We start from the raw sequence: 21,226 nt of genomic DNA on the forward strand, positions 1-21,226 counted from the left end.
AGTGCAGCCCATCAGGTTGGGGGCTGGGGGCTCAGGAAGGCTTACCAATGAATTCATCCTGGATGGATGCAGAAGGACAGGCACTGTTCTAGTTTGGCTTTTTCTGGGGGACATAATACATTCAAACCGGCACAGGCACCCTGGAGCCAGTCATGTGGGAAAGGAAGGGGAAGGTGCTTCTCTCCTGGAATAGAAAGCAGCTGATTCTGTGGTGACACAGATCAATGGAGGTGGTGGGCTGTGGCCATGGGCTCAGGCAGGGATCAGCAATTTTTTTCTGTAAAGAGCCAGATACCAGGGTAACTGGTATAGGTTTGCAGGCCCTGAAACCTATCACTGTCACAACTATTCAGCTCTGTCCTTGTAGCACGAAAGCAGCCATAGATATTATGTAGGTCAATGGGCGACTGTGCCAATGAAATCATGGCACTGAAATTTGAATTGCATATTATGTTCACATGTCACAAAATATTTTGCTTCTTTTTTTCCCCACCATTTAAAAATGTAAAACTGATTCTTAGCTTGCTGGCCATATGAAGACAAGTGGCAGGCCAGATTTGGTCCGCAGGCCATGGGAAACCTTGAATGCCATGCTAAGGAGCTTGACTTCACACAGAGAGCAACGGGGAGCCAGTGCAGGGTCAAGCTGGTTTTCTCCAACAATGCTCCCCAGTACTGGGGAAGGTGGGGGATGGAGAGCGGCTAGACTGACTGAGAGTTGGGATTTTGCTGGATGTCCAAGGGGGAGTTGAAGACTGTTTTAGTTTCTTGTTTCTACTGTAATGGATTACCACAAATTTAGGGGCTTCAAACAACAGAAATTTATTCTCTATGGTTCTGGAGGTCAGAAGTCTAAAGTGGGCCAGCTGCATTCTTTCTGGAGGGTCCTTGACTTTCCCAGCTGTGAGAAGCCACCTGCATACCTTGGGTTTGGTGGCATCAGTCCAACCTCTGCTTCCATCCTCACTTCCATCGTTACATCTTCTTCTCTGACTCTGACCCTCCCACCTCCCTCTAATAAGGACCCTTGCAATCACATGAGGCCCACCTGGATAATCCAAGATTATCTTTCCATCTCACGATCCTAAACTTAATCACATCTGCAATGTCCCTTTTGCCATGGAAGCTCACATATTCACAGTGCTGGGGATTTGGACGTGGACATCTTTGGGGGCATTATTCTGTCTACCACAGAGGTGTTGGCAGGAGAGCGGCTGGAGGGATGGTCCACAGGTTAAAGCAGGTCACCCCGCTCCACCTTCCTCTGTCTACCACTGGCAGACCCAGGAGAGCCAAGGACGGGTGGGGAGGCAGCAACAAGAGGGGGCTGGAGATGAGGCCTCAGACCTGATGTGACAACCCAGGGGTGGTCACAGGGCACATGTGAATGGAGCGGGGTGAAGGAGGTCTCAGAAGGTGAGATGAACAGGAAGTGGGGGGCCAGGGGCTTGGAGGGTCCTCTGCAAGGATGTTGAGTGATGGCCCGTCTCCAGCAATGTGGGGTGTGGTCCTCAGGCCTGTGGCTGTCAGGCTGGGAAAGGTGGGACTGTCTGGGTTCAGTGGCAGCAGGGGGTGGGGGTGGGGGTGGAGAATGAGCACCCTCTGCTGGAGAGCACTTCAGGAGGAGCAAGCTTTCTTGGGGGAGTAGGTCTCAGCTTCCTGACAAGTACACAAGAGAAGAAGGAGCTATTGAGTAAGGGGGGGGGGGGGGGCAGCTGAGCTGAGCTGAGCTGAGAAGCGAGTGGGAGAGACCAGTGAGACTCCCCATCGATCAGGGCATTTCACCATCTGCAGGGCACGGGGGAACTGCCTGTGGGGTATTTGCTCTTCCCTGGCCTGGGAGGTGGGGGAGACCCTGCCTGGGAGATGGGGAGGGTTGAAAGAAAAGGAGCTGAACAGAGAGTCCAGACTAGGTTCCAGCCACCCCAGGGAGACTTCCTGGCACTCAACCCCAAACATCAGCCACCCAGGCTGCCCCCCCATTCCCTTCATCTCCCGAATCCGCCCCTCCTCTGCATCCCTCTGTCTTGTCCTCCTCCCCTGGCCATCTGCAAGGGCCACCATGGACCTTGGCCTCCACACGAGTGTCATTTCTCCTTTGCAAACTCTGAGCCTGGCACCCCAGAGGTGATCAATGCATGACATGTAGTGAATGAATTAATAAATGAACAGCTACGTTAATAGATGGAAAATGTTAGAGAAGACAATCCTGGAAGCTGATTATAGGTAGGGGAAGGCAGGCATGGAGGGAGGGAGGGAGAGAGAGAGGCGGACTGGCTGCATTGTCGGCGCCATGGTAACTATCTGTGCCTCGGTTTCCTCATCTGATGATAATTATGGGATGGGATCACGTGATTTGATACACACACAGCATTTAGAACAGAGAGGAGCACAGAACACGTGCTCCAGAAGTATTGGCAATAATAGGAGTCAGTTTGGGGATCTGCGTTACAAAACGAAAGCAGAGAGGGACTCTGGAAGACCAAACAAACACAATTGCTTAAAGTCAACATCGACGACGTGGACAAGGTCAATCGACCCATTTCAACTGAAGGTCCGCGTTAGGCAAGTTCTAAGAAGCCTATTGCTCTCCGTTACCTGAGCCACCCGTGCAGGGCTTACATTTCCGATAAACAAGTCTCAAAGTCCTGCTCTGCCACCCTCGGCCCCTGGCAGGGGTACATCCGCACCCCCAGCCCTGCTGTCCCACCCCTTCTCGCTTTTCTCAGCCTCAGAAAGGGAATCCACGTCACGGGCAGGAAAAAGTGAGGATGGGCCTGGAACGTGGTGTCATCACTGCCAAGCAAGTGGGTGCTTTCCAGAAGGTCAGCAGGGATTGCCGCAAGGAGAAAAAAAGAACTGAGGGGGACTCCTATTGGCCAAAACTGTGACCATTTGAACATCAAAAAGGAAATAATTATAGTTCAGTAGGACAGGCTGCAAGTCCATAATGACATACAAAAGGCTAAAGTGTAGACAAGCTTAGTTAAAATACATGTTAGTTTTATTAATTTTAAGAAGCAGGGGGTGAAACTATAGATGCGTGTTTTATTCCTTCCATCAATTATGTTGTCATTTTCCAATGCACAGATACGCTCTATTTTTTCCCTATCTGATTTGGATGAGGAGTGAAAATAAGCAACTATGAACAAGCCACATAGTTCTGCAGGGAGCAGGAATTGTCTCAAGCACAGGAAGCAGCGCCAGGGGTTGCACACACGGGGAGGGAAGAAGGCTCCACCGGGGTGTGGCAAGTTGGTGGATTCGCAAGAGCTCCGACAGGAGGTGAAGTAATGGTGCAAACTCAATTCGCCTCCTGGAGATAACATCTTGGAACACCGGCTAACAATTTATGGAAAGGCAGACACAAGTGCTGTTTGCGCTTAACGAGCAGGCCCTGCATAAAACACCCTCATTTAAGCCTCACCATAGTCATGTGAGACAGGGGCTATTATCCCCACTTTACAGAAGAGGAGACCGAGGTTCAGAGAGGGCAAGTTAATCCAAGTCTGCCTCCTGCCGACTGCCCCGCCCCCAGTCAGGCCCTCTGCACCTCACGGCTGCTCTGAGAGATGCTTCTGACCCTGCACCTCCAGGAAGCAAAATGAGGGCAGCCCCGCAGGGGAAGGGATTGGAGGCTTTTTCAGGTAAGCGGAGGCCTGAATCTGAGGACATGTCTCTGGATGCTTCTAAGCCTAGGGACAAACACAGTGGCCTTTCTCAGCCTAGAGCCCAGGACCCATCTCCAAGGTTTTCCAGGCCCAAGACCCATCCCCAAAGATGACAGATGTGGTGAGCTCTGACTTGAGGTCCAGCCTGTGCTGAGGCTGCCCTAAGTGCTTTACACACTATTATATCATTTACTCTTCACAATCTTAGTGGAAGGGACTGCTCTTATCCCCATTTTACAGATGAAGAAACTGAGGCACAGAGAGGTTAAGTGGCTTGTCTATGATCACACAAAAAGAGAGTGGTGGAGTTGTTTTGTACCAGATAGTTTAGCCTCTGAGTCCATGCTTTAACCCCGAAAAGAAGGGAATGGTGCCAGAGGGGGCAGGGGGAAGTCTGAGAGTGAGGGGGCCTGTTGCGTGTGTGTATGGGGGTGACACAGGCTGGTTCCCACACTCTCCTGCCAAGAGGTTCAGCTTCCCTGGAAGTCCAGCCAGGGGGCCTCTGGTCTTTGAAGTTTTGGGCCCCAGGCCCTTCTCCAGCACACTTCACTCCTCTCTCCCCTCCCAACTGTTGCAGACCCCAAGCCTCAGGTCTCACACCTCTCCCCATCCCACACCATTCCTGGGCCCTGTGGAGGGGTCAGGTCTCCCAGATGCCCCTTATTTACAACCAGCCATGATGCCTTCACTCCAGGGAATCAGCCCAGAGGCTGAAACAGACAATTCCAGAAATAGCCAAGTGGACATGATTTTTGCCACCATGGCCTGTGGTTCGTGGGTGCAGTGCCCTCAAGAATGGCCACTGGGTGCCCCCAGCATTCTGTCCTTGCTCATTTTCCCAGACAACCCACCCCTTCTCCTCAGGAAGTGCACCCAGAATAGTTCCCCGCAGCATCAAGTACCGGAGGAAGATGGGAAGCAGAAGGTGTAGGAGCTTAAAGATGGATAGATAAGGAAGGGCGGGGAGTGGAGCCCTGGACCCAAAAGTGTCAGGGAAGGTCCACACCCCTAGACCTGCCTGTGAGGTCTGCCCATCCCTCCTACACCCAGCCGGGGTCCGGGACATACCCTTCTCCCATATACACAGACCCTTCCAGCCTCCAAGAGCTTCCTTGGGGCATTTCAGAGCTGGCTCATCCTCTTCCGTCTACAACTGGCCCTGGGCACCTACAGAGAGTCTGTGTGCCCGGCCCTGGGCCAGGAGGGTCACGCCAGCCATCTCCATTAATCCTCTGAGCTGGGTGCCGTCCCTCTCACAAGGGCTCAGAGGAACTGGGTGACAGGTCCTGGGCCCCACAGCCCCGGGACAGGGCAGGACGGCTGGTGACACACAGGACCGCCGGGGCTGGGAAGGGACAGCCCAGCATTCACCTGACAAGCTAGTGGCTTTGTGCAAGGCCACTTCCTGCCCCAGTGCCCCCGCCCCTCCAGATCTGCTGCCACTGCCAGGAGCCTCAGTCCTCCTGGGCAGGCAGAGATTGCACTGCTCTCAGGGTGCCCACGGCCTCCCCGCAGCAGCCCAGAGCCCAGGAGAGCTGTTGCTGGAAGAGGAGGAAGAGGAGGTGGTTGGCCCGCCCAGCAGGCGTGGCAGCCACGGCAGCCCCGCAGCACCAGGAACTCAAGGTAGAGTGGCAGGTGCCCAGGCCACCAGCCGAGGGGACAGAGGCGGGGAGTAGGGGAAGGCAGGCCACCTGCCAGAGAGCGTGCCCACCCAGGGTGAGAGATGGGGGGGAGCGCAGCTGGGCCGTGGGGCCTTTGTACAGATGGGGAAACTGAGGCCCAGAGAGGGGAAGAAACTTGCCCAGGAGCATGGAGGACCCGCCAAGCTCTCCAGGCTGAGCGGATGTAGAGCCCTGGGGGAAATGCCCATTAGTCAGTTCAGGAGAAAGAGCAGAGGCCGGGAAGCAAGACGATGTGGCTGCGGGCAGGGAAGGGGGTGGGGCAGAGCGGGGAGTCCTCGCCTCTCTGAGCCTCAGTTTCCCACTGCTGTTAGGTGGGTGGGGCACGTAGCCACCTTACAGGCTTCCTGTGAGTGAAGGAGAGAATGCCTTGCCCAGGGGCCAGCTGCCTGGAGGAAGCTACGGGAATGCACCCCTTTCCTTGCTCATCCCACAGCCTTCCCTGATCGTGGTCAGCAGGGGCTCTGGCTGGGACCCCAGGGAGACCCACTGACGTGGGGGAGGGATGGCAGGCTGGCTGTGCACACCAGCTCTGGCTGAACTCGGGCTGCTGCATTTAATCCTTACAGCAGCAAAATGAGGTAGGGACCCACTGTACTGACAGAGAAACTAAGGCACAGGGAGGTTAAAGAACTTGCCTGAGATCTCATGACCAGTGAGATGCCTGGTCCCTGAGTCCCTGTTCTCAACCAGGGTGTAAAGGAACTGGTGGGTCACTCACCTGACAGAGTCGCAAGATAGAAGCAAAACTGGGACTGGGAGAATGAAAGAAGGGGCAAAACTCACTCACTCACTCACTCAGCAAATACCTACTGAGTATAACCCATGTACCAAGCAGGCACCAGGCCCTGGGGTACCCAGTGGACAAGGCAGACCAGGAGGTCCTACGGAGCATGCCGTGCAGATCACCAGAGTCGCACCAGCATCTCTGCAGCACAGGAGCAAGATGGAGGGAGGGAGAAGGGGTGAGAGGGTCGATGTGGGTTCATTTAGAGCGGGGCCAAGGAAAGCCTCTCTGGTTGAGGGAAGTTTGGACAGAGGCCTGAATGGAGTGAGGGAACAGTGTTCAGGCAGAAGGAACAGCCAGAGCAAATGCTCTGAGGCTGAAGCAGGCTGGCCAGGTTCCAGGGACAAGGAGGCTGGTGAGGCTGGAGCAGCAGATCACCAGAGTCAGCGAGAAGGGGGCCCTGCCGGGGACTTTGTGGGCCTCTGCAGGGACTTTGGCTTTGGCTTTGTCTCTGAGTGAGAAGGGAGCCATGGGATGGGGTGGAGGTGGTGCAGAGGGTGATGTGAACTTACTTAGGTTTTTAAAGGGATCACAATCAAGAGGAGCTGGGGCACGGCTGGGGCCTCCTGACCTCTGTCCTGCCCCACCACCCCCAACCACCATGGGGGCTCCCAAGGCGAGGGCCTGCACCAGCCTGTGGCCTGGGCCACTCGCCTGCTGGGACCTGAGCCTCCTTCTGCTCAGAGCAGCCCGACCAGCAGGGCTGAACAAAGGGCCAGGGAGCCAAGAGAAAGGGCCTACTGTGTGCCAGGCACTCTAAGTAAGTTATCTTGTGCAGCCCCAACAATGACGCTAGGAGGTGGAACTTCCAACCAGTCTGAGGCAGAATAACATCTCCTGGTTCAGAGAGGTAAAGCAGTTTGCCTGAGGCCACACAGCTCTTTAGCAGCAGACCCAGACAGGATTCGACCCAGGGTGGCCTGACCCAAAGCCAGGCTCTCTTTTGCAGGTTTACTCTCAGGTACCCAGGCAGGGGACCCCTGGAGACCCACCCCAGCCTAAAGTGACCACATTGGCCTCAGTCATGTCCCACCACCCCCCTTGGGGCAATCAAGAGGGATTTTATATCTGAGACTGGCTTGGTGATTTTGGATGAAGGGCCTCTCCTCTCTGGGCCTCAGTTTCCCCCTCTCTGGCCCCCACCCCAGGCAGAGCCTTCACAGGTGACTTGGCAAACGGCAGCTCTTGCTATAGGGAGGACAGGGCAGCCCTGAAGACTCCTGAGGGGGAGCACGGAGCCGGCAAGTGGAGCTGTGCCCGAGGTCTGACTCATCCTCCCACTTGGACGCAGGAGCTGTGGTTTACGAGCCGGGGAGGCCGGCTCCCTCTGGCAGACGGGGCAGAGGGCCACGCCGGGAGCGGAAGGGCAGCGTGGGCGGGCGGCTCACCACCCGGTCATGGACTTAGTCCCTGTTTGCTCCTCCGATAACTGGGTGACCTTGGTTAATGTTCACTAGCCCCCCTCCCCGTCGCCCCATCCGCATCCACCGCTTAAATACGGACGGGCACAGGGGCTCTGTCTCCTCAGCCTTGGTCACCGGCCCCGGCTCCGGGACAGTGAATCGTGAGTATGCCCCTCTGCTGGGGACAGCCTCCCCGGGGCCTGGGGACACAGGCAGGATGGAGCCAGGGACCCCAGGAGGCAAAAGGAAGGCAGTGCACCGCTCCTGTGTCTTCACAGCTTTCCTGACAGCTGGGTATTACGCTGACAGCTGCAACCTATAAGCCTCATAAGCCAGCTTGTGCTGGGGTGCACCCCCTTTTCCCCTTCTGCAGATGAGGAAGGAAGACACAGGGAGGGGCAGCCACCAGCCCAGGGTCATGTAGAGACCTGCTCGGACATGCCCGAGGAGCAGAACTACGCCGGCCCTCAGCCTGCATGGCGCCCCATGCACCCTGGGAGATGGGGACCCCCGAGCTGACCCTCCTGAGTGCTCCCTCCGAGCCAGGCATTTACCTCTCACAACAGCCCTCCGAGGTGGTTACTATGGTTCTGCCCATTTTACAGACAAGGACTCTGGGGACAGAGGGTAACAGCTAACAGCTCTCCCCAAATCACACACCACCCGGGATCCATCCAGGCGGCCTGGCCCCAGCCCCCAGCTCTTCTGACCGCGGTCTCCTCTCGGTGTATTTCTCAGGTGTGGGTAGGAGAACGGGAATCCTGGGCTGGCCTCAGGGCCTCTCTGATGCTAGTGGCCTTCTCTGAAGTTCAACATCTCTGTCCTCTTGTGCAAAATCGAGATAACCTCTGCCCTCCCTCCCTTACCCCCACCCCACCACCACTTGGCCTTGCTCTCTGGAGACTGGAAGGATTTGATTTTTCTGATGTTGGGTTTTGGAGATGGGGACTCCAGGGATGACTAAAGCTGGAAGAGCTGGAGACCCATATAACAGCCCGGAGAGGTCCATGACAGCACCAGAAACAACAGCTGGGGCTTCCTGAGAGCTTACTGCACAAGCACTTCTCAGGACTTGTTTGAATTCAGTGTGCACAATGGCATGGAAGGGAGGGGACCTGATCATCTCCAGGAAGGTTCAGAGAGGGTAAATGACCTGTCCAAGCTCACACAGCTTACAGTCAGTAAAACTCGGGCCATCTGGCCTCAGAGCCTCTCCCCTTGGCCACTAAGCAATGCTGCTCCTTTGCATTTAGCCAAGCCCCACTTCTGAGGCTTTCTCTGTTTCACGGCCCTCACTTCAGCTTTGTACATAGGGAAGGGCTTAGCACAAAGTCTGGAACCAGAATGCTTAGCCTTAGTTCCGTGGTTTTCAGTAAGCTCTTTGCGCCTCCATTTTTCCATCTATAAAATGCGGCTAATAATAATTCCCCCCTCATGGGGTGAGCTTTGAGGGAAGATGAAATGGGACAGTGCATATAAAACACCGGATGTTTAGTAAGTGCGATGCCACTGCTGCTACTGCCATTTGTGTAGTATAGGGCTCAGAGCCAATAAACCTTAAATTAATATGGAGAATTAATTGTCGCGTTTGTTTGGCAAACTCAGAGGCAGTTCACAGTGAGCAGGGGCCCTGTCTCTGGTCCTGGGGAAGGCAGCAGTTTGCCAGGGAGAAGTCTGCTGTTCTCGGGCCTGGGTGCAGGTACCAGGGGCTTCCGTGCCTCCCAGGGGCCTCCCACCCATTACCCAGTTCGTCCCTCACCTCTACCTGCAAGGGATTCTTCTCTCCATTTTGCACACAGGAAGTTGAGGCTCAGAGAGATAAGGTCACTTGCCCAAGGTCACCCTGCCAGGAAGTGCAGGGCTGGGCCACGTCTGGGCTTAGTGGATGCCAGGGTCTCGGCAGATGGTCTTCTGCCACTGTTGCTTCCCTAGACCCCACCTTTTATGCCAGGTGTGAGATGAGGCCAAAGGACAGCGCACGCCACTCTCCCCTGCCCTGACAAATCCTGCTCCCACCTGCCTGGGATACTAAAAACATCACCATTAGCTCCTCATGGTTTTGGTTTAAAACGTGGACCCTGTGCCCGCACACCTCTGGGGACGTCACCCCCCACTTTCTCTTCTCCACTGGGCTTTGGGGCACCCTCGCTTTCAGGGGGTGCTGGCTTTGATCAAAGGAGAGAACAGAACAGATGCCTTGGGCCCCTCAGGTTGTAAGGAACAGACTGGGAGGAAAATGAACCAAAAAGAGGAGGCTGGAGGCCAACATCAGGGTCCCCAGGGCTCAGTTCTGACCACCAGGGAGTCCGAGACCCGAAGACATGGTTGCCTCACTTGGCAGCTGAAGTAGGGGGGAAACCAAGGCTGTTTCAGGCTGGCTCGGGCTGGTTCGGGCTGGTTCGGGCTGGTTCAGGCTGGCTCGGGCTGGCTGGGTGACCTCGGCCAGGCCCTGCCCCTCTCTGGGCGTCAGCCCTTCACGGTGAAAGAAGGAGGCAGAGCGTAGGATGTCACAGCCAGGAAGATTACGGGTGGGTGCTCACTGCCTGCACCCCAGCTGCAGTCACCCCACCCAGTCCTGCCACCTCCTTAGGGGCCAGCAGCCCCTGGAGTGGGGGGACACCTCACCCGTGCCCCTCCCTGTGGGAATTCCCGGTCTCAGTTGTGCTCAGCCAAACCCCAGATCTACCTCCAATAAGAATCCAACATAAGCACAGAGGGGACCTCATTCTGGTCTGTCCCAGCCCTCTAGGTCCAGTTAAGGGGAGCAAGGCCCCAAGACAAGGCAATGCCAGTCCAGGGCCACGTGGACAGTCATGGCCCTGCAGGCACAGGAGGCCCCAGCCTCTGACCTCAGCCACTCGGCATGGCTGGTGTCCCCACTCTGCTGACATCCCAGTCCCATCCGGACTGCGAGCCCTGCAAGGATGGGGAATTTCCATAGCTCCAAAGGACTCCCCAGTCCAGTTGGGAAGTAAAAGAGAAATATAAGGCAGATGGAAATATACGGAACAAATTTTAGCACCATCTTCGGCTCTGAGACAACTGGCTTCTTTGAGAAAAACATAAACATGCCTTACTAATACGTGGTCTGCTCTATTTGGATTATTTAGAGGTTTGAGGACCAGGAAAAAGGTGGTGGAGGGAAACCAGGTTTGTGATTGGTTTTGTCATTTTATCAGGAAAAAATTTAAAAGTCCGAAGGGATACTTTTCTTTTTTCCAACTTCTCATCTCAGGTTCTCATCCCAAATCTGAGAACTCCTTTTTCTTTGTATTTTAAGATAATTTTAGTTACATGCGTAATACCCAGCTGTGTGTCCGTAAGCAGGGTCTCTGTTGCCTTGACCTCAGTTTCCCCATCAGTGGTGAGCATGGTGGGGAGTGGTTCCCCTCTGGGGAGCAGTTACCCCATCCATGATGAGGGGAAGACCTCAAGGGCTGCTGTGACCCCACGTCACCCCTCGCTGGATCTGGCCTGCCCCCAGTGCGTGTGGGAAAGTCCCCTGCATTACCCCCTTGAGGTTCCGCTGAGTGGAGGTGCTCACGTCCCTCTGCTGGGGAGCCAGGAGCACAGACACTGAGCCCAGATGCCTGGGTTTGTGAATCGTGTCTGCTGCTCTACTTGCCCTGTGACCTGGTACGGGGAACTTAACCACGCCGGGCCTTACTTTCCTCACCTGTAAATTCTGAATGGAAACAGGACCTCCCCATAGGCTTGTCTGAGTGTTTAAATGGGTTAATACTTGTAAAGGGCATAGAACAGGCGTAGGCCTGTGGAAAGCACTTGCACCTTTCTTTTCTTTCAGTGATGTCACACAGCCAGTTGCTTAACAAGGTCATGATTAATAATCTCTGGTTCTAGTCCCTGGTACCCTCCGTGGCCAGTGGCTGACCTTGGGCTTGCTGCCCCCTCTACCTCTTGCAGGAAGATGCCGTCCTCCATCTCTTGGGGCCTCCTCCTGCTGGCAGGCCTGTGCTGCCTGGTCCCCAGCTCCCTGGCTGAGGCACCCCAGGGAGCAGCTGCCCAGGAGACAGACACCTCCAAGCATGAGCATGAGCACGACCACCCAGCCTCCCACAAGATCGCCCCGAACCTGGCCGACTTTGCTTTCAGCCTGTACCGCAGCGTGGCTCACGAGCCCGCCAACACCAATGTCTTCTTCTCGCCCGTGAGCATTGCCGCTGCCTTGGCCCTGGTCTCCCTGGGGGCCAAGGGTGACACCGACAAACAGATCCTCGAGGGCCTGCAGTTCAACCTCACGCGGAGGTCGGAGGCCGAGATCCACGAGGGCTTCCAGCACCTGATCCGCAGCCTCAACCAGCCGGACAACCAGCTCCAGCTGACCATGGGCAACGGGCTGTTCCTCAACCAGAGTCTGAAGCTAGTGGATAAGTTCTTGGACGATGTCAAGAAGCTCTACCACTCAGAAGCCTTCTCTGTCAACTTCAGGGATGCCGAAGCAACCAAGAAGGAGATCAATGCATACGTGGAGAAGGGAACCCAAGGAAAAATTGTGGATTTGGTCAAAGATCTTGACCAAAATGCAGTTTTGGCTCTGGTGAATTTTATTTCCTTTAAAGGTAAGGTTGCACAACCAGCCTGAACTGGTTCCCATGGAAATATCCAAAAATATTAGCAAACACTCCATTATCAAACTTCTTGGCCATGCAGTGTGGGTTGTAGCCGTGTATGTAAGGATATTTTGATAAAACCTCCAAACACCTCAAATAAAAATCTTTCCTTTTCAAATAAGTTTGCGAAATGCTGGGTTAAACATAGTCAAATCATACCTTCCTCTGCTGGACTTTTCAGAATCTTCATGTCTTAACGTGCATTGCAAATCTCTACTGCAGGAGGGGGAGGAGAAGGCTTCAGAAAATACAGAGGCAGAGAAGGATGTTTAGCGGAGCCCATGGAGGGAATCGTGTCTCAGGGCACACACTTGGGAGAATCTAGGCTAGCGAAGAGGTGTTGCTGCAGTCAGAAGGACCTGGGTTCGAGTCCTGACTCTACCATGTATCGGTGGCGTGACCATAGGCAGGTCTCTTTACCTCACTGCGGCTCTGGCTTCCATCTGTGAGTGGCTATGGAATGGTTTCCAGAAAGGCTGAACAAGTATAAAGCACGTGGGAGTGCACTCAGCACATAGCAGTTGGTAAATAAATGCCCAATCAGAGCTGCCTCCCCATGTCTGATTGTTTAAATCTCAGGAATGTGGATCGCAGAGAGCAGTGGAAGCCTCTGTGCAAATCATAGCACGGAAATCGGCTGGGGTGGGGAGGTGCAGTTCAAGGCAGGGGCTGAGTGCTTCCCACCACGTCCCCCATGCTCCCCAGGCAGAGGCCTCAGTGGTGGATGCCAAGCCCAGCTCAGCACACTGGGGGCCTGCTCTGCTGTGTGACTCTAGGCAGGTCTCATCCCCTCTCTGGTCTGAGTTTTCCTCTTCCGTCCTTGGAGAGAATAGGCTCAATGGCCACCAAAGAACCTCCCTCTACAACTGGCCCTGAGTCTGACGTTCTGGCATGGCCCAGGCCTCTGCATTTCACACTTTGGTCCTGGATAAAGCCTTTCGGCTAGGAACAGATTATTGGCCTGAATGCCTTCTGAGCCACCACTTTACAAGAGTAGGGTGCCTCAGAAAGTAAGTGTTATTTCTTGGAGAGCTTTAGATCATACTCAATGCTTCTCATTCATCATCTCCCAAGTCATCTTCAAATAAACATAGCTTCCGAATAAATGTGTTTACTTTGCCTGGAAATTCTAAGATAAAGCCATAGGCTCTGCCCCACTAGCTGGGTGCCTCTAAGCCTCTGTGCTGTAAAAATTCTGGAACCTCCTCTAGCCTCAGATCATCCTCACAAAATCCCTATTCAGTAACTTGCATGGATTTCCATTTTCCCCATTTTACTTATCGTAAAGCTGAAATTCAGAGGAAAGTGGCTTATCAGAGGGAGTCAGGGCTCTTACGCTACCAGGTTGATCTAACCTTCCTCCCTCCACTGGCTGACGTCCACCTGACTCTGTCTCCAGGGAAGTGGGAGAAGCCCTTTGACCCTGAGCAAACCAAGGACGGGGAGTTCCACGTGGACGAGGAGACCACGGTCACCGTGCCCATGATGTCCCGCCTGGGCATGTTTGACCTGCACCACTGTGACGAGCTCTCCAGCTGGGTGCTGCTGATGGACTACTTGGGCAACGCCACGGCCTTCTTCATCCTGCCCGACCCGGGGAAGCTGCAGCACCTGGAGGCCACGCTCACCAAGGAGCACCTCTCCAAGTCGCTGGAAAAGAGGTTCACCAGGTGACTACCCAACCCAGAGCTGGCTGGACCCCTGACCCACACCAGGAGTGGCCAGATGATTGGGGAGGGTGGACCGCACACCCCTTGGGACAAAGCCGCCTTGGAGGGCCTGGTGCCTCCACTCACAGCTCTGTGCTCAGTTCAGTCAGCACAGGCTAGGATTTGTGAAAGGGACTGTCACGGAGTGAGGGGGCAAAGTTCCTGTCCTCTGGGAGGTCCTTCCTTATTAGGACACTGACCCTTCTCGATATCCTGGGCTCTTTTTTTGGGGAGGGTGGAGCAGTACAGTGCTATGGGAGAATCAAGAATGGATGGTGGCATCCAGGCAACAGTAGCAGTTGAACTTGGACTTACAGGATAAAATGTCAATGGGAGGATATAGGAAGAGCCTGTTTGGAGAAGTTGAAGTGTTTGGAATGTGTTTAAGGAATGTTGCATGTTCCTCTTTCTCTAGTTCAGTGTGGTTTTACTCGGCCCCCAAGTTTAAAACATCCCTGATCCTGCACTCCAAATATGTGCATATCTGTGTATTCATAAATACAGCCACACTGTGCTCAACTGTTTTATTATGTACAATACAAAACAAATAGAAACATTCAAGGCTAAAATATGAAGTTAGGGTTGAATCCATAGCCCACCCCGGAGCTCCCCGCCCCAGGGGTTGTGTTCAAGAGCACCAGGAAGTGTGGGGTCTGACCCATATCGGGGTGCCCAGGTTATCAGTCCCCTGGGTCTTGTGGCCCCTCCCTGGGGCCTTTTCCCTGTGGGAAAGGGCGGCTGAGCTAGTCGGCCTGTGCAGTCCCCACCTCTTACTCTTGGACCAGTGTCATTCAGGGCACTGGGGACTTGGGCCCTCGGGGACCCCCAGGGTGAGATGCATTTCCCCAGGGACTCACCGATTTTGCCTGAAGGACCTTCTCAGAGGAGAGTCCTTTGAGAGAGACTTGCCAGGACAGGAGGATTGTTCGGATGCTCACCCTCTCGGACCCCATGGGCAGAGGAAGCAATAGGGTGGAAAAACCAAGGCCAAATTCCATCCAGGGTGTGGGCAGGAGGGCAGGGTGCTAAATGGTGTCAACCAGAAAAGCAAATACTTCTACAATGTGGAGGATCAGAGCCGAGCATGGCCTTAGATATTCTCTGAAAGGCCATCATTTTCTTTCCCTCATACAGGTCTGCCATTTTACATTTTCCCAAACTGTCCATTTCTGGAACTTATGATCTGAAACCAGTCCTGAGCAAACTGGGCATCACCAAGGTCTTCAGCACTCAGGCTGACCTCTCGGGGATCACGGAGGACGGGCCTGTGATGCTCTCCAAGGTAAGATTGACCCAAAGGATTGCTTTGTGGTCTGTGGGTCATAGAGTTCAGGAGTCCGCAGCTCAGACAGCGACAGCTTTGGAAGGGCCAGTGTAGCTCAGATGGAGATCCAGACTAGGTCCTTCTGAGAAGCACAATCGCAGTCTCTAAAATTGGAATTTGGTCAAAGGCCAGATGGAGAGGTGGCCTCTATGAGCTTCGGGGATCTCTGTGACCTTCTCTGAGGTCACTCACTGACCATCTGTCTCATGTTGATCAGGCCTTTCCTTCTCTGGGCCTCATTTTACCCATATTTACAAAGAACGGCTTCAACTTGTGATTTCAAAGAATTTTCCAGCTCCAGCATCCAGTGACATTTGGAGCTGCTGGGCAAACCACCAAGACTGAGTTAATGAGTGCTTCGGCTGAAGATGCCATTTATTTGGGCAAATGTCAGCCAAGAAATTACTGCAGTCCAATTCAGTAGGGATTTATTGACTGTGTACTGGTGCCTGCTTTGTAGTAGGCCTGTGAAGGTACCTATCGAAGTCCTTGGTCCTCAGAGCTTGAAACTGAATAGTGGAACAGGACAGATGTTCAAGGCAGTATAGAGTACAGAACCCCCATGTACTGAGGTTGAGCTGTATCCCAGGGAGACTGAGAGATGGTATCAGGAAGGGAATGGCTAGTGTGAGCTAGAGCAATCCAGAAAAGGCCAGATGAGAATGTTGGCGTAGGCCTGGTGGTAAGATGGAAGGGACAGGAGGACACGGAGAGGGGGAAGATAGTCCTGGTGGAGAGAGAGAGGGCGAGGGTGGGGTTGAGGGGCAGGGAGGGAGACAGTCCCCTGGCGGGGGGGGAGCAGAGGAGTCCAGGATGGGGGCCACTAAGTATGTTGGGAGCAGCTGATTAAGCCTTGTGCTTTCCAGTCTAAAAATTTTAAATTTTGTTCTCCTAAATGCACACACACACACACACACACACACACACACACACACACTGACAAACACACTTAAAAGTACAGCCCCAATGCTCACAACATAAAACACAGTCACACAGTTTCAAATGCACACACATGCACAGGCACACAGCAAACATATGAATACACATGCACAGAAACATCTCACACCGCACCCTCGTCATACTCACACTCACACAAACACACACATTTATAGAGTGGTTACACTATGTTAGGGGCTTTCCATCAGCCACCATGGTGGCCCCAGCACATGGCTGTGATTTTCCCATGAAGGAAATCTGGGCTACAAGAAGCAACATAATCTCCCTGAGATGGCCCAGGTCATAGGTGGGAAAGACAGGGTTTGAATCCGCATCTCTACGATGGAAATTCACATTCTTTTCCCCTCTATGATGACTCAGTTGTCAATTTAGGCGTTTTTCCTAAAAATTCTCTGACCAAGACACCAGCATGAGTTTCTGTTCATATGTCATTACTGTTGTTTATAAATCTCAGGATATTGCAAGACCCAGACCCTCCAAGGGCTCTGTGGACAAAGTCAAATGCTGATCACCCTCCAATCCCCCCGGATAATATTCTCCATGTCTGGCTTGCCACTGGGAAGGAGCTGGTGGGGATGGCACAGCCTGACTCGACCTCCCCAGCGTCAGAACCCGCCTCTGGTCTTTCTCCCCTCTAGGGCATACACAAGGCTGTGCTGAGCATCGATGAGAAGGGGACGGAAGCTGCGGGGGCCACCTTTGTAGAAGCCATTCCCATGTCTATACCCCCCACAGTCAAGTTCGACAGCCCTTTCCTCGCCGTCATCTACGATAAAAAGACCAAGACTCCTCTCTTCGTAGGAAAGGTGACGAATCCCACCCAAAAATAGTTGCTTTTCCAGCTTCTGAACTACCCCCAAGCCTGACCTTCTCCCTCCATGAACAATAAAAATGTTTAATCTAGAGTGTGGACTTGTTCATCTTCCCTGTTCCCTTGGATTTCCCTTTATGTCCTAAGGATATGGTGAATTCAAGGTCAATGTGTTCTTTCATATAGTCATTAATGCACATTTAATAACTACTTACCAAGTGTCACACACTGAGGTAAAAAGAATTCCAAAAAAAAAAAAAAGGTTGACTGGAACCCCACTTACTTTCACTCCTCATCCTGCTTATCCAAAAGCTCTCATCTTTCCATTTATATCTGGAAATACTTGAGGAGAAACAGCATGATTCAGACACCAGCCGCGGCCCCCCGCCTGCCCCAGGCGTGCCCCATGTCCTGGCAAGCTTCCCTGTCCATGCCTCCCTGCTCCGTCTTGTGACAGCCCCTCAACTCTGCCGGGGACCCCAGAGCCCACCACGAGGCTGCCCCACTTGTGGCTGCTCCCAGAGCCATGAGCCCACAGATGGCATTGAGCTCCTGCAACCCCAGCTGCGTTAGGGACAAGGCCCTGGCCCCAATTTCACCCACCTTGGCACAAGAACTATGCTTAGGTCCTGAGCTCACAGGCTTTTCCCTGCAAATGGCTCTTTAGAGGTTCCCGCGGCCCTGTCTCCATGGGGTGGGAGAGGTACACACACTCTCTGGGCTTGTCATTCACATTACTGACCAGGAACTCTCAATCCCATCTCCTCCAGTTGCAGGTATCTAATCCCCAGGTAAAGAGAAGGTTCCCTGGATCTTGTTCTCTGCCATGTCGTGAAACTCACCCAAGGCCCCAATATCCCCCATGACCACCACCTCACTTATTCTCCATCCCCTCTCTACCCTGGTGGTTGGCCAAGGGGCCCAGATGTATTTAGGCAGCTGTTACCACCCTCTTGGGTCAATGGAAGGGGAAGGTGGGAACCCAGCTGACTCCTACCACCTTCTACCTGTCCTCCATGCAGCTGAACTTCCACACGGCTGCACAGCAACCTGGCCTGCTCCTGTCTTAGGCCATCCCATGGGCTTTGCAGGGCAACCATAGCTCCTGGACCAAAGTGTCAGGCCTCCAGGAGCAGCCCTTTTCAGGGAGGGCCCCATGAGCCCTGCCCATGCTCCCAGGCCCTGCTCAAGAACTACAACAGCCAGGAAGTCCTTCTGAGCCTCCCACCTGGTGGAATCTGCTCCCCGTGAAATCACAAAGAAATGAGCTTCTCCTATAGAACTCATTCAGCTCCATCCCACACAACTCTGTAACCCCCCATTAGTCCAGCCTTGGGGATGAAAGTCTACCTATAGGTACTGTTTGAGGCATATGAAAATCTCTGTTCACAGACAAATATGGTCACATAAAAACAATTTCACATGATTCAATGTAATAGGTTAATGTTTAACTATTTTCCTAGCAAACATTATGTTCTCTTGAGTTTTCCCAAACTAGACACCTCAGACCTCAACAGATTCCATTTATGGGCCATCATCAAGCTCATGGAATGATGACAGTTCAGGGTTAAAGACCGGGGTTTCAAGTCCAAGCTCTGCCACCAGCACTGCGTGTCACTGGAGAAGCCACGTGGCTTCTCTCGCCTCACATCCTCACGGTGGATAATGAAACCACCTTAGAGTTGGTGTGAGTTTCAAATGAGATGTTGAAAACAGCTTTATAAAGATAGCGAAGTATTGTGTGAGTATAAGGAACGATGTTTCTCGTATCCATGAGCTTCTTCTATGACCCAGGCCTCCTGGGGATACTTCCCAACCATGAGCCCATTTAATCCCCATTGCTGCAGTGTGAGCCTGTGAGTTTATCAGCTGTGCTCTTTTTGCCACTCGACAAATGAGATGTCCCATTGACTTGACCAAGCTCACAGAGACAAATGGGCTTTGACCGACAGGGCATGGATACCAGCCCAGATGTGAGATGCCCCGTGGAGGGGATCTTGGCAGTGACCAGCCCTGTGACCCAGACACTGGCCTCTACTGAGTGTCACCATGTGCCAGGCACAGGTCTGGGAATCCAATATGTATCTTGCTTCTCTCAAGACCTCTACAAGGTGAGACCAAGGAGATCAGACCCTTGTTCCCGGAGGGCCATGGGAATCCCACCCAGTTGGCCCTTCCTGACGGCCTCACAGCCTGCTGGTTGGCGGGATGAGTGGGTCAGGGAGGAAGCCAAGTCCGAGGGGCTCTCACCCACGAGGAGAGAAGCTGCCTGGCTGAGCCCTGCAGCTCCCCAAACTTACTTCCTTGCTCCATGGGGCACTGAGCCTTCCTAAACACCTTTCTAGAGCAGCCCATGAGAAAGTAAAGTGAGGTGAGTGTGAGGTCTCCTCCCCTGAATCCCTGGGCAGCCCCTGGGGCCCCCACCCCCACCCCCAGCCAGCCTCTCTGAGGATAAGCAAGATCTACTGAGGAAGTCATCCTCCCCAACTCTCCCCATGAACTAACACCATGTATGGGGGCTCAGAGTCACGGTGTCTCGTTCATCATCTCCATTGTATTGAGGGGAAACTGAGGCACAGAGAGTGTAGGCTAGTGTTTGCCAGAGCAGGGTGTAAACCCCGGAGGCTGAGCCATAGCTGTCGTCCCTACACAGTAAGCTGGGGATGGAAGGAGGCCACGAGAGGAAGCTCCCAGCACATCACTGGGGGCTGTCCACAGAAAGGGCAGGCCCGTGGGTGCTGTCTGGTGTTCTTTCCTTCTCTCCCCCACCCTCTCCGGTACGGGACCAGGCTCTGCACCTGGGTCTCTCTCCACCCACAGAGGGCAGGAACAAGTCAGTCTCTGGACCAGCTCTCACCACTCGTTCCCATTAAACACCTGCCTGATCCACAGTCTGTGTCCCATTCACTAACCATCGTCCTGGAGGGAGAAGGTGCCCTTTAAGTTTCTCTAGTGAAATTGCAACAGCCAGGCCCCTGCTCCTCTCCCCCACCTGCTCTTTGGGCCCAGACCCTCCTCCCACAGGGCCCCCTGGCCTTGATCTCTTGGTTAATGCTCCGGATCTGAAAGGTCCCACGTGTGTTCATTAAATTCTCAGATAGCCCTGTGGTCTCTCTGCCCCTCCCCGCCCCCTCTCATGGGGGATCTCGGCCCGTCTTCCATCTGGCGGCCCCCCCTCTATCTGGCTTCTCCCTCCAGGTGTGCAGCTCCCTTCCTTAAACAGTGGTCATTTCCAACCAGGGGCAAACAGTCACCAGCAATGGCAGGACAGGGGCTTTCTTGGTGGGAGGTAACCCCTGGATTGAGGCTTTAGAGATGTGTAGGGGGAGGCAGGAAAAGAGGGCATGAGTGAGGAAGGTTCTGCAGGGTGGCCAAACCCCATGGGGCCATGCCAGGCAGGGCTGTGGGCACCCCCAGTCCAAGGTAAATAAACAGTGTTGAGACTTCGGAGTGGATCAAAGATTAAAACATAAAAAAAAAACGAACCATGAAATGTTTGAGAAGAAAGCATGGGTTAATTTATTTCTTGATTTTGAAGTAAGAAATCAAAGGGCCTTTTGGGTGAGTCCTTCCTAAACAAGACAGAAAACCCAGAAGTCAAAATAGCTAAGACTGAAATGTTAGATTTCATAAAATACAAACCGAGTGTCAAAAAGAAAATGCCATAAGCAAAGTCAAAGGACAGACTGATGAATTTTATAGCAGACATACAAAGGGATAGTCGCCTTAATTTTAAGGAAGTCATTCAAATTTATACGGACACAATAATTAATCCAGTCAAAAAATGGGCATAGGCCTCTCCCCTACGTGGGACCCGACTCCCAGGAGTGTGAATCTCCCTGGCAACGCAGGATATGACTCCCGGGGATGAATCTGGACCCGGCATCCTGGGATTGAGAACATCTTCTTGACCAAAAGGGGGATGTGAAATGAAATGAAATAAAGTTTCAGTGGCTGAGAGATTCCAATTGGAGTCAAGAGGTCACTCTGGTGGACTTTCTTATGCACTACGTAGATAAAACTTTTTAGGTTTTAATGTATTGGAATAGCTAGAAGTAAATACCTGAAACTACCAAACTCCAACCCAGTAGCCTGGACTCTTGAAGATGATTGTATAATAATGTAGCTTACAAGGGGTAACAGTGTGATTGTGAAAAACTTGTGGATCGCACTCCCTTTATCCAGTATATGGATGGATGAATAGAAAAATGGGGACAAAAACTAAATGAAAAACAGGGTGGGATTGGGGGGATG

The 21,226-nt window shown here is 53.3% G+C and overlaps 1 protein-coding gene across 1 annotated transcript; it reads left to right on the top strand.

Moving 5' to 3' along the window:
• The first annotated feature begins 7,545 nt into the window (after positions 1-7,545).
• On the top strand, positions 7,546-17,066 carry LOC119531114 (alpha-1-antiproteinase-like). Its single transcript, XM_037831968.1, has 5 exons — positions 7,546-7,701; positions 11,465-12,120; positions 13,571-13,841; positions 15,015-15,162; positions 16,800-17,066. Exons 2-5 carry the CDS (start codon positions 11,469-11,471, stop codon positions 16,989-16,991), a joined length of 1,263 nt encoding a protein of 420 aa, XP_037687896.1. The 5' UTR covers positions 7,546-7,701; positions 11,465-11,468; the 3' UTR covers positions 16,992-17,066.
• Positions 17,067-21,226: the final 4,160 nt, after the last annotated feature.

The sequence above is a fragment of the Choloepus didactylus genome, chromosome 4, assembly GCF_015220235.1.
Source record: "Choloepus didactylus isolate mChoDid1 chromosome 4, mChoDid1.pri, whole genome shotgun sequence".
Classification (NCBI taxonomy): Eukaryota; Metazoa; Chordata; class Mammalia; order Pilosa; family Megalonychidae; genus Choloepus; species Choloepus didactylus.